The sequence below is a fragment of the Lepisosteus platostomus genome, chromosome 2 (genome assembly GCF_059453375.1).
Source record: "Lepisosteus platostomus isolate fLepPlt1 chromosome 2, fLepPlt1.hap1, whole genome shotgun sequence".
Taxonomy (NCBI): Eukaryota; Metazoa; Chordata; class Actinopteri; order Semionotiformes; family Lepisosteidae; genus Lepisosteus; species Lepisosteus platostomus.
In genome coordinates, this window is record NC_142612.1 from 50,711,918 (window position 1) to 50,725,826 (window position 13,909).

At 34.9% G+C, this 13,909-nt stretch overlaps 1 protein-coding gene across 2 annotated transcripts; it reads left to right on the forward strand.

Moving 5' to 3' along the window:
* The first annotated feature begins 1,530 nt into the window (after positions 1-1,530).
* On the forward strand, positions 1,531-6,349 carry LOC148676422 (uncharacterized). 2 transcript variants are annotated; one of them, XM_088607854.1, is made up of 6 exons: positions 1,531-1,637; positions 1,987-2,334; positions 3,482-3,832; positions 4,230-4,355; positions 4,649-4,707; positions 6,033-6,349. In XM_088607854.1, the coding sequence occupies exons 1-6, from the start codon at positions 1,589-1,591 to the stop codon at positions 6,162-6,164; spliced, it is 1,065 nt and encodes a 354-aa protein (XP_088463980.1). In that variant the 5' UTR covers positions 1,531-1,588; the 3' UTR covers positions 6,165-6,349. The 2 variants fall into 2 exon arrangements, with proteins under 2 accessions (XP_088463980.1, XP_088463973.1); XM_088607847.1 differs by having other exon boundaries at positions 1,532-1,637; positions 3,482-3,838.
* Positions 6,350-13,909: the final 7,560 nt, after the last annotated feature.

The following is a 13,909-nucleotide window of genomic DNA, read 5'->3' on the forward strand; positions in this document are numbered from 1 at the left end:
CTCAGTTGTGTCCTTCAAGGCCTATTTGGTCTCTTTTCCTTTCATCCTGAGCTCTCAGATACCAAGATGTAGTAGATATTTGCCAAATCAAATAAACTTAACAAAAGTTAGTAAAGTTATAATAGTAGTAGCACAGCCTTGCAGCTGATCATATTGCAGTGAAAAACTTAAATATTCTGGAAGAAAAATCTTTCCAAGCCATGTTTTGTGATGTTGTAGCCAATATTTCTTATTAGAATATTCCCTCCCATGATCATCTCAGCTTCTTAGCTGCATTAGCTGTGGAAATTGGTTACCACTTTACACTCTTAGAACTGTGTCACACAGCTTTAACAGTTTACAAAATACACAGTTCTCAACACACCCACTCATTTTATCCTAATCTCATTGTCTAGCAGAGCCTATAGGTTTGATGCCTGTGTGTATACTCATAAACATTTGCAAATTATAGCTCACAAACTTGTTTTGGACACTAGAGAGCTTAATGTGAGAATAATAGAAACAATACCGTAATAACTGTTACTATTATCCAGTACGTTTTATCCAGTAATCCTTAGAAGACCACAACATGTCAGAACCTAATCTAGCAGGCGCAGGGGATAAGGATGGCTCACACCCTGGGTGACACTCCAGTCTATCACAAGGTACACACACAGGTACAAACTTAGAGGTCACTTAATTTGGGCTGCATGGTTTTGGAAGATTGAAGCAAACCGGAGCAATACTTCTACAATGGTATTAGTAATTGAAAACACAATAATTAAAAAAAAAATCCCAATGATTTTTTATTTATTTTTATACAGTATCGCATATGTCATGTCAGTTGGAACTAGAACCAGCAGGTGTGTTGGTCTCTAGCACCAGCACTGGGAACCTCTATAAATAATATTTTTAAATAACATAGTTCATTATCAATTACTTTCGGATAATTGGATATAAATGAATCCCATTCAATAAAAAGCTAAAAGCTTTACAGAAAGTTTAACCTTTCTGTTAAATCTGAGATTTGAGATTTTCTTTTATCTTTTGAAAAGCTAACAAGTCAACTAATTTAAAGTAGTTAAGAATGTATTTCCTTTTTGGTGTTCACACATCAAAGCAGTTTCTTTGAAAATAAAGGGTCCAGAACACAACCACCCTTCTCATTTCTCACAATGTCTGTGTCACATGTTGGAAAGTAAAACAACATCATCAGTTGTATCTCTTGCTTAACTTATCTTACAATATAGTAATGAGAAGATTGAGGACAAAAAATATACAATATTTCATTTGCAGGCATCCTTAATAAACCTATTTATACAAACTGTGTAAAAATCTAAATGATATGACAGTGAGAAGAGCAATGCATATACAAAGCATCTAAAAAATTGACAGGAATTGTTACTCAAAACCCTGACGTGGTTAAGAGTAGTTTGACCTCTCATTTACTAACACAAACCAGTGTGGAATCCCCTCACCCAATCAAGTCACTCAAGCTGTTTTCTCCGCCTATCTTCCTGCTGCTTGACACTGTTTTTGAAGTCAGATTCCTAATTCCAATTCATATGCTTCATTAATCAAGACAAGCTGATCTGAACACAGATCAACTATGGTCATGATCAGATTCAGTGTGACTCTTGCATTGTTTTGTGATGTGTGTAAGTATAAATTCAATTTGATATTAGGATAAAATCAGCAGATTGTTATATTTTTTCTACTAGTACAAACTATTTTGAAAATTGCACGTATTTGTTTAGTTTAATTGACCTTTTCTGACACTGTTTAAAAACAAGCAACACCCATTTCAGGGTAAAATAAAATCAGCAGTATAGATGTACTACTGTATATTTAATGCAACAAAAGACAACAAAAGTATGAGTAAGCTGACTACCTGATTTAATTCTCACCTGAACTTTAGTTGAGCTGTAGTTAAATAAAATAAACTGATATATAAAATTTATAAGTTTCCTCCTCTGTTTCAATTATATTCTTTTTGTTGTATTTCAGGTATGGCTAAGATTGTCCAGCCCAGCATCTTGAAGATGGTTCAGCCTGGAGACAGTGTTACTCTGGAATGCTTTTTACCTTTTGACAAAATTTCTTACATGCTTTGGTTCAAACAGACAATTGGACAGGGACCTCGATGTATACTAAGTTCATATAATTTGTCTAATGACACCACATTTTTTGATGAGTTTAAAAAATCACACTTCATGGTGGAAAAGAACACAGGAAAAGGATTTTTTCACCTGATAATTTCTAGAACAAAGAAATCAGATACAGCAACGTATTACTGTGCAACAGCTTACACAACACAAGTTATGTTTGGGAACGGAACCCTCGTGATCGTTAAGGGTAAATGAGAATCTTGCATTCTATATAGTAACAGTCTGGAATATTTATGAATGTGCACTAATAAATATAAAACATTACTTAGTTAATGACAGTGACAGATTGAAGGCAGGATTGATAATATCAATATCATGATGATATACTTAAAAATCAAACTGCAGCTTAGTAATGAGGTTTATGGAGATAACTCATTTATTTTTACTTACATTTAGGCAATATTTAACAACAATAACAATGATATAATTAGATATGAAAGCATCATTAATGAGGTATCACATCAGTTACTGTAAGAATATTATTAGAATTTTTTTTAAATTCATCATAAGGATATAAATATATTATAATAAATATGCATAATAAAAATTGTATACAGCTTGCATATTTGTAGTTTACCAAACTTGTCTATAAAATAGTATCTTATACATTTTCACAAATTTCTGTTTTCAATTTTTTTTTAAAGTAATGTACAACATAGAGGTCAAACAAGTCTCCTAATGGTTATAACTGTTTTTGCAGTGACGGCTTCTTAGAAAGCTGGAGTCAATATCGTATCTCTTCTTATTGCCTTAATATTTTATAAGAAATATCAGAATTTGGTGCTGTTTATGTTCGCAATGTTTTGAAAACGACAATCTATTTTTAATTAAGAAAAAAGACAGTGATTAAATGTTTTACGAAATGAAAAAAAAATCAATAACCCATGCACACCTCCAGAATTGTTTTTTTTTTTTTGCATATGTGAGTCACTGTTGAAAATGCTGAAAATGAGATAGGTGCATAATACTCATATACATATAATTTGTTATAATTGATTTTTTCATACCTCAATATTTGGTATTATACAGTATTTGAAGACATAATTGTATGTATTTGATTATTAATTTTATCTTTTCTTTTAATTTTTATCAAAATTATTGTACTGTTTTATGTTTTAAGTTTTTATAAACAACTGTTATATGATCTTCACCATAATAGTCTTGATGTGTAGCTAAACTTTACAATAATATACACACTATATATTATTACTATTATGTAGTTCTGTTTATTTTTATTAATTTTTTTGGATATTTATTTGAGATTGCAATTTATAGATAACTTGAGTTACAGTAGATAATTCACACTTTCTTAACTCTATAATTGTTATTTTTAGAATCAGGGTTGATAAGCAGGAGTGTTGTACAGCAGCCTGTGTCAGTCCCAGTCCAGCAAGGAAATAATGTGACTCTGCAGTGCACAATACACACTGAGACCTGTGCAGGAGAGCACAGTGTTTATTGGTTCAGACATGGATCAGGAGAATCCCTTCCAGGAATAATTTACACCCAAGGAAACAGGAGTTATCAGTGTGAGAGGATCTCTGTGGCTAAGCATCCTACACAGACCTGTGTCTATAACCTCCCCAAGAGGAACCTCGGCCCCTCTGATGCTGGAACTTACTACTGTGCTGTGGCTATATGTGGGGAGATCTTGTTTGGGAATGGAACAGAGCTGGAGATTACAGGTAAAGGTGAGTGAACAATAATAATAATAATAATCCTATTACTTTGATATTTTCATCACGTCACATAGAAACATTTGAAATGTCTGAAAAATGTTTTGCCTTCACACCTTCTACATGATAAGATAACTCTAAAATAAATATCTCTATGCTTATTTTTTAAAACACTATGTATGCCAATATATTTCTATATTTAAATGTTCAAATGGATTTGGATTTGTAGTTTTCTCACACTTTTTGATCTGGCAAATCCAAAGCTGCGGTACATGAGAAATTGCATGTATGAACAAATATTTACAATGAAACCTGAATTAAAAAAGGACAAAAAATTGTCTTGATTTTTTTATTGAAATTGTGTTTCATTTATGGTGCATTTCATAATCATGGCAACTTGTTTCAGGAAATGTTGATCAAATTCTAAGTCATCCCTTTTTCCTTGGCTTGTTGGTGTCTAACGCCGTTTGTGTGATGGTGATCGTTGTTCTCAACTATGCAATACTGAAGAAAAAAAGCAATCTGTGTACAGGTCAGTGGATTAAAAATCAACATAAACATAAAAAATAAATATTATGTTAAAGAAATAATACTGCTGTTTGCAACTTAATACTAAGATTCATCCCAAAATATGAATTTCAGATAGTTAAAGCTTTAAAGAAGGATTTTGTTGTTTTTTAAAATCTTTCTCCATAATCCTCTGAAAAAATAAGTAATATATTATTAAAAAATCACAAATTTAATTTCAGTTTCAGTGATTTTCTTTATTTTAACTCAGAGGGCAGATAATGTGTGATGATAATTCACTGTATGTCTTCTTATCAGGACATATTTCTCAACAGAGCCTCCATGAACACACCACTGTGGATTCCTCAAATAAACAGGTACTTTATTGGCTGCTGAACTAAAGTAATAAAATGTATAAACATTTCATAAACAGTCATAGTAATAAAGAATATTTGATTAAAAATAAGACATATAGAGCCTGTAATTAAAAACACAATTCATGTTGCCTTAGGATTAAAATGAATGCTGTCATTATAATTAGTGAGGTCTGACATTCCAAATTTATTATCCTCTTCATCAGCCCCCAAATTATCAACATTTTAAAGTGGTCCTATCTTTAGTCTTTTTTCATATATAATTTGTTATAAATACTAAGAGCTTCACATGAGTTGTAACTGATTTATAATTTCTTCTGTTCGCTTTCTCAAGAGGTTTTGCTTCAAATACGTGAATCATATTAGAGAAACATTTTGACAAAAGTTAATGCAATGCTTGCAATAGTTCAGATAAATTGCAAAAATTGATTATTTTGATGAAAATGTGATTTAGTGTTATTGATATTTTCAATAAAATTAATTACTTAATTTCATCAGAATGAAAAAAAGGAATAGTATGTGGACAGTTATTTAATTCTGGTATTTGCAATAGGGACACAGATAGCAGGCAACAAGCTGAGAAGATATTCTGTCTGGTCTGGAATATTTCATATATATTAAATAAATATAATATATAATGAATAAAAATGTGTTACCAGTATGACATTCAGAGGTATTACTGTGTTATTTCTAATGATAACTACCAAGTGAGGGTTCAGGAAGAGAAGACAGAAACCCTCCTCAATTTTTCAGTTGTTCTCTATTTAAACCTCAAGTTCTCAAATGCATACGTTTGAAGTTTTGAGTTCCCTCGATCTCCCTCCTTCTGCATTATCTTTTAGTTTTCCCCTAGGTTGTCCCCTTCCCTTCTTTCACCTTGACCTTGACTCCTTCAGTTCCTTGAGCTCTCAGCTCCAAGTCATTAGGCAGTGTCTCTCAAATTTACTCTCTCCAATTCAGGTGACTACTTCTGTGAATCTTCTCTTCCTTGTGTCCCAAGTACTTAAATCTCAATTGGTTCAGCTTGGAGTCCTCCAGCTATTCCAAAACTATTCCTGATAACAGTATCATGCAAAATGGAATCTGACTTCCTTCTCTATATTTGAGGGATTAGCTCCCAATCATGAGACTGCACCTCTTGAAGTGACTCTTAACAAGTTTGTCTTTTTGTTTTCAGACCCTGGATACCATTAGGCTAGCCAATTCACAAACAATCACAAACAAAGTATCCACACTAAAAGTTCAAAGGATGGTCCAGGAGACCCTTTCCTACCCTTTACTAGCTCAGGCTTCTTCCAGTGAAAAGTGTGATGTTACTGTTTTTTCAGAACGTGGACACAGATGTGCTGAATTATGCTGCCTTGAGCTTCGCTGACTCTAAAACTAAGACTGGGAAGAAGAGGAGAAAAACAGACAGACAGTCTGTGTATTCTGAAGTCAGATATGAACAGCACAACTGAAAATTATGTTTCTGCATTCCAAAAACGAATAGTAACAACAGTACTAAATTTGAATGAAACAAAAAGACTGAAGTGCCTCTGTTTCTGCCTCTTTGGCACTGTTTGTAAACATAGAAAATACTTTCTACTATCTTATTGATATTCTGTGATAATACTGTAATAATACTAATAAAATGTAAAACTAATGTTAAAATACTACGTTAATATGAAGAATGTTAAACTGTAAACCCATTCTTTCTGGCATATTTCTGTATATTAATATTTTTTTAAGATATAATAATACTATAGATTTCTAGTTGAATGACAATTTGCTGGATACAATCCAGCAATAAAGATTTATGACACTGCACCTAAAATTAGTGTAACAGAGTAATTGTTTCACTGAGTTGTATGTGTTGGCTTTCCCTAGTTGTGTGACATTAACTAGAAACAGATAAAGAGCAAGAAGATCTAAACAAGACAGTAACAATAATCTTCTAATTCTAATTTCTACAGATGCAGCCATTCAAAGTGCGCGGTACAGACACGTACCAGAGGTAATTGGCTACAGCGTCGCGCATCGTGAGGCACGATGACACAAAATACCGCGGTACGTGATTGGTTGACCGACAGGGGCACTCGTGGTCCGTTGTTCGGTCGTAGAAAGATTTACAGTAAATGTCTTTACTGTGCCCATTTTAGTATTGAATATTTATATGGAATTTTACCACTGAAGGGAAATCTTAGTAGCTGAGCATAAAAAGAATAGGAGCATACTGTAACGCGTGTGAAGGCCATAAACAATATTAATTTTGGAACATAAACATACAGTATATGGCTGGTCTCGGTACTTTAAATAAAAAAATACACACCAGTATTCCATTTCTCCCTAAACATTTTAAGCTTCGAAGTCTTTAACTAATGTGATACCGGAGTCAACAAGCATACTTTTAGAATTTGATTAAAAGGGAATATAATATGGAATCATGTATCTTAAGAAATTCATAACGATATAATTATATTCATGTACCGCAACACAAGAATAGTACACGCTGTACATTGTCTGTTGATAATGTTTCTGTAGTGCTTTTTCAGCACTCTGCATGTGACCTTGCCGGTGGCGCTGTGGGTTAGGTTCCTGACTCCCATGTCACACGCTCTGTGTTTATCCGCTGGAGCCATGACTTTTTTTTAACAAACATTTCTTTGAAAAAATAAAACGTTTCCCTGGGTCGGAGATTAAATTAAAACCTCACTCGCACCAAACAAATTTATATTTCTAAATATCACAACATGATCGAATTTAAGTCATTTTAATAACAATGAATAGTCACCTACCTAATTTTCTCAGGTACTAAGATTTCCCTTCAGTGGTAAAATTCCATATAAATATTCAATACTTAAATGGGCACAGTAAAGACATTAAATATACATACACATACTGTATACAGTACAGTTTGCATACAGTAATATGTTTATGTTCCTAAATCAATCTTTTTTATGAGTATGTGAAAGGCATGGTAAATCGATTCTCAAAAATTACTGTACTTTGCATGATTGGAAACAAATGCGTGATTGCGAAATGCTGTGGTGTTACTTTTACAAAGACGGTCAATGAAAAAAAGAATGTGGACCAGGGCATTACTTTGAGTTTACAGCTTGTCCAAGGTCATTCATTATTCATACTTTTAGTAATATCTTCGGTAAAGACTTTGATGGCGACAGCTCAAACATGAGAGGTTGAGCTTTATTAGCTCCACCTTGCCGAAATTCCGGATACTAATATTTTACTTGCGGTACCACGTGGTATCATGCTGCACTATGCGAGAATTTACGGTATTAATACGGTAACTTGTGGTACACTGTGTCAAGCGTACTGCAAAGTAATGCGGTATCGCCCGCTTGTTTTGAATGGCTGCATCTATACATCTTTTTTTTTCTTTTTCTTTTGTTTTTGGAATGACCAGACTGAATGAATTGTGAAATATTTTGTGTGTAAAATCAAAGATAATTAAGATTCTGAGGTGGGGCTTCCAAACATTATGAGCTGCTCCTCAGCCTAGAAAGTTTGGTAGACGTTCTGGAGTGAAGGACTTAGAGTGTCAGAGCTTGTATGCAGAGTTAAAGTTGTTTTTTTTTTACTTCTTGTTGTCTCTGTTTAAAAAGCTGTTCAAAAATCTTTGTAAATAAATTGCACTTTGATATATGTGAGTTCTATATGGCAGTTCCATCATTTGGGGAAACGGACCAGCTTTGGCCACTGCTTGGTCCATTTTATGACTTTATCTAAGCAAACAAAAGGAACTGTAGGTTACAAAGGCTATTGTTTTGGCTGATGAGTTTGTTTTAACTCATAAAAACACATACAGCAAGATGAGTCAGAATCTTTATGGTGAGGCTTGTTCAGTAGATAGAGGTTCACACGGTAGTGCAGCAAAGGTACAATCAGCAGATTCTGCAGTTATAGGTAAATCTGGTGTAAATAAAGATACACTAGTCTGTTTCAATCGTAAAAAGATGGCTCATAAATTGGCTGATTCTTTTGCATTGAAATGTAAGATATCAAAGATGCCAAAATCTGTGGTGTTAGTGAGTTCTTCAATGAAGCAAGAGTCTGGATATGAATCTCTGAACAAAAAGGAAATGGGATTTTTGTCTGGTAAATGAGTTTTCTGAGTGGAAACCTGTTAAAATTTATTGAAATACAGATTCCAGTCATTCGTATTAGAAGGTATTTTACCTTTTTCTGAAGCCACTTCCGCAAATGAATGCTTGTACAAGGTTTGGAGATGTGTTTTATTGATGTTCCTTTACATAATATTGTTTTACTGTTCCCTCTTGTTGCCCTTCCCCTTTAAAGGAGTTTCTTTCATTTTGGGAAAAAAGACAAATGAAAAAGCTTGTAGCAACAGGCTTTCCTAAATGAGTTTTCCTAAATGGGGCACCATCTCTCATCCTCATCTCTTTGGTGCAGCCAGAGAGAAGCTATTCTTGTAGTTTCTGATTTAAAGTGTTTTCTCTCTGGTAAGGAACAGCTCCCAAATGGGGATGCGCCCATCCATGCTTGGCTATCATAATCATTTGCCATTCCTGATGCAAATGTCTTTAGGATTCTTGGGAACATCTGGACTGCAGTCAAAGGTCATTGTTTCTCATCTCTCACCTTGATCAACCAATCAGGAAACTGCAGGGCGTGGTAACCACACGTCGGTCTCAAATGCCTGCCAGACTACCAATCAGTCACCTGCAGAGCTCAGAACTTCGCTCCTCCATCCATTTGTGTGCGCTTTCAGACTTAATCACGTGACTGTCAGCACTGTTGTCTGAGTGTGGGACTTGTTACTTCATTCCAAGTATGAGCCAGAGGATGCCCATACATACAGACAGATCTGCCCAGGGTTTTGTCCGCAGCAAAACTTTATGCTAGAGAGCTAAAAGCCAACATGGATGCTTTGCTTGATCACCAAAGTATACCTCTGGACTCTTGTCTACAATTTGAATAAGTTTTATTCAGCAGTAGCACTATGCCGGAAGCAAACCAAGTTTCTTCCTCCTAAAGAGTGACTTGCTCGAACCCGCGGTCACCCTCTGTGCATAGAGATTTTCTACTAGTCAGCTGGACAACTAGTAGGTCCCTGGGAGAGCAACGACTACACTGCGCACCACAGTTAGATTCCTCCCTTCTTCCAACTCAGAGTTGCTCCAGGATTGGTAGGGCAGTGAGCGAAAACCAGCAGTAGGACAACTATTGAATGCCGCAGTGATTGGATGTTGGCATCAGCTGGCCTTTGGTGTCCATGCCAGGGAATACGAATCCATATCTGAATAAGTGAACTCAATGTTCTACATTGCGTTTAGAGAATTCAATTGTTACCTCAACATAAGTTTATATCAATTTAATTCATAAGAGTAATGTATTTACTTTGGGTATTTAATGGAGAAGTGGTATTATGAGACTGGTTAATGATATGGTATAGCCGGAAGGTATACTGAAGTATATTCTTTGTTTTGTATCTCTTTGTGTTTTGCATCTCTTCGTGACTATGTACCTTGCATTTTGATAACCCTCACAATAAGATTTTTCATCTGTATCCAGGCAGACTGTTATATGTTTTATATGCACAATTTATGTATTAATAAATGTATCTCGTGTATTGAATCCGTGTGTGTGTGTCGCTGATCGCTGATCGATTGATTTTCTAGAAGCCATAAAGAATCACCTCGTGGGTACTGCTACAATTAATAAATTGTCCCAGTAATTTACAAAAACTCCTACATTGGTTAACAAAGCATCAGAGGCTTCATTCTAACTGATCATTTTAAAAAGAAGAGCATCACGATTGAAAGGAAGATTAGCATGTCTTCTGCTAATCTTCTGCCAATAACTGGTTTCAAGGTTAAAGAAAAAGACACACCAAATTTTGAGCTTGGGTTTAATGTACTCCCATGTGTAGGGTATGTACTCCCACCTACCCTCTCTATTCTGTAGTTCTAACTCATTTTGTGCCTTTTCTATGATCGTTTTCCTATTATTTGACACCCCTATACCCCATACTCTTCCATACAATAAAACCTGTCCCTTCTCTTACAAATTATACTAACCTAAATACTGTCTTATCTTCCTATCCTATCTTCTCTCACTAATCACTCAAAGACATTTCTTTTTGCACTCAATTATTCACTCTACGTTCCTTACCAAATCATCTGTTAAAATCTTCAATACATTATGTCCACTGCTGAGTCAGTAAACCTCTTCCTAAATGCTCAAATCAGTAATGGCTTTTGGTTTGGAAACTTGAATATTTTTAAATTAGGAAAACATATGAAAATTGACTTGTAAGCTCCTCATGATAAGTCTCTGGTTCCTAAACTGGGCTTTTTCAGTCATTGATATAGGAAGACCCTGATCAAGACCTTGACATCCCTTCAGGGTATTTGGGTGGGGAACGTTTTACCTTGCAGTTTGTTTAACTATTAGTTTTAAAGGATCCCAACACTTTTCCAAACAGTTAAATGAAGCTATGTGCTGGATCATATCAAATAATTTCAAACATAGCTTTTTACTTTATATAATTGAATATTTTGTATAATTCTAACAACAGATTTTTCCAATGCTCTTCTGACAAGGGTCACATTCACTCTGATCTCCATTTTGGGGTCCCATTTGCTATGGAAAAAAAATGTGGTTCCTTTACAACCATCAATTCTCTCCTACACTGAGCGCTCTGTTGTCCTAGCAGGGTAACCTCAATTATGCCATGTCCATATGAGTGTCAAAAGCAGAGCATTGAACAAATCAAATCTTGTCTGAAATATATCATATTTCTGGAATGACATTCTTTGATAATGAATTTCTGTCATCTCCTGAAGGCTTTTACCCACCCTTCCTAGATTTCCATTATCTCACATTCTGTGCATTCTTCTGCATTGTTCACATTATATCCAGTTTTGGCTACTTCACCTTGGGGCCATGAATGGAAACAACCATTTTTTTTTTATTCAGAAGCCTTGCATCAATTTCAATAATAAAGAAAGATTGTATTCCCAGAATTTTTAAACATTGCAGGTAGCATCCCACTCTCCCAGCACTGCTGCTGACTCTCTTGTTTACACTTATTATTATTACTTACAAATATTTAAGAACAAGGCTCCTGGTGCCAATCTGGAACTCTGCCTAATTCAAATCTCTGAACCACCCTTGCTGCAGGTACCCAAAATGATGTTATCAAGATTTGAGGTGACTCTAAAACATGAATGGATTCACCTTAAGTCAGTTTAAGTGGTTGGCATAATTTCAATAGAAATCATCACCCATGCAACACCATGCCTACCATGAAGCATGGCAGAGGTAGCATCCTTTACTGTGGATGTATGAAGAGTGGATACTTATTATATTAAATGTTATATATTATAATTGTATAAATATTATATATTAAATATATATATATATATTATTGTTGTGAGTCAACAAAGCTTATTGCTTTTAACCAAATCTTCTAGATTTTGTAAACATGTTGTAAAGGTTAAGCTCTTATCTTTGGGGCATGCCTTGCCAAGACTGTTATTTTTTTATGGACTCTGATGTGCCTTTTTAATAAGATGACAGCCCAATTTATATCATAGGGTAGGAGGATTTATTGAGACCAAGGTCATCCATACATGGATCCATACTGTACAGTATGTATTTTTTTTGTTGAGAAATTATGTTTTCCTTATGTAATAAGTTCTTTGTTTGAGAGAAAACAATTTATTTCACTATAGCTCCATAGCCCTGCTGAATAGAATACTTTGGTATCACCCACCCCTAGCTGCATTTATTAATGGAATATTCATTACTGAGAAAAAACTATTTAGTATTTTGTTATCACTGAGTATAAACTAACAACTAATTTTACTAAATATTTCAAAATATTATAAATATTGAAAACATATTTATCATCTTTTTATTTTTATTTTTCTTAAAATAAAAGGCTACTCCAAAGATATCTAGTTTTGCACAAAGTTATACTTTTTCTTTTATACACCTCAGTGCTCTTTGTTTATTGTGGGAAAATCCACCACTTCTAGGGGTAGATTTTATAATGTGATTATTATTAGACGGAACAATGAATGGTGCCAAACGCCAGTAATTTCTTAAGGAGTACTTGCTTCGGTCAGTGAAAGCTTAGATTGGGGAGAAGATTAAGGTTCCAACAGGACAATGAAGCATACAGTTACATCCCAGTGTGTGGTCCATGTGTGTTTTTGTTGCTATGTTCCACACTTCCTGACCTGATTGTTCTCCCTCCCCCATTGGTCCATCATTACAATATTGTTTCCGTAGGATGTCATCATCAATCAGCTTCTCGGCCAATCAGAGTGCAGCTTATTCAGTATTTAACTTGGAGGTTATCAGAATTAAGGGCTTTTCGTTTGACTTTGGTCCCGCTCGGCTCAGCTTTTGTTTCACTTTTGGTTTTTGCTTCGGCTTCATTTCGATTAGTTCGTGTGTGTTTTCATATAGCGTCAGCTTTTGTTGGTTTGTGTTTGTCTATTGGTGTTTTCGTTTGTTTGTTGTGTGTTTATCCTTTATTTAGCCATTACCTTGTCCAGGCGTATTGTATCAACCGTCTTTTGTTCTTTTGTACCCTATTCCTTGTGTCTACTCTCGTTTTCCCTTATTTGTATTCGTAGTTCACTTGTGGATTTGTGTGAACTTTTGTGTAAAGGGTTAGTTTAGGTTGTTAGGTACATTCTACACAAGTAGTTCAGGTGGGTAGCTGCATCAGCATGCGTAGGCTGCAAAGGAACAAGTAATAGGTTTATTCCATGCTGAAAAAAGAAGAAAGAAAACACAATGTTTTGGCCATGGAGCCTTCCTCAGGTGTGAGGTGTGCTTCTTTTTTCAGCATGGAATAAACCTATTACTTGCTCTACTACACAAGTAGTTGATTTTTGTATTAGTAACACTAGTTTAGTATGGGTGAGTGCCATTTGTCTTGTATGGTTTTGGGTAGTCAGTGAAGGTTAGCTAGGGTATTTGAAGATGCCGAACATCGAGTGTTTCGGGTTTTCTTTTGTAGTTAACTCAGCTTTCCCTCACTTTATTAGCCAGCTCCATTTTGTTTGTTATTTTCTTTTCTTTGGAACCGCTCTAGTTCCCTTTCCCTGTGTGTTATTGTGTCCTATTATGTACCACTCACTTATTCACCTTAAAATAATCACTTTTCCACCAACACTTGTTGTCACGCTTCCTAAGTCCCTCACCAGAAATCACCTGCATCCAA

Coding starts and splice junctions, on each gene's coding strand:
- LOC148676422 (XM_088607847.1), top strand. CDS start 1,589: ATGGTCATGATCAGATTCAGTGTGACTCTTGCATTGTTTTGTGATGTG. Junction 1,638..1,986: donor TGCATTGTTTTGTGATGTGT/GTAAGTATAAAT, acceptor GTTGTATTTCAG/GTATGGCTAAGATTGTCCAG. Junction 3,839..4,229: donor GCTGGAGATTACAGGTAAAG/GTGAGTGAACAA, acceptor AACTTGTTTCAG/GAAATGTTGATCAAATTCTA.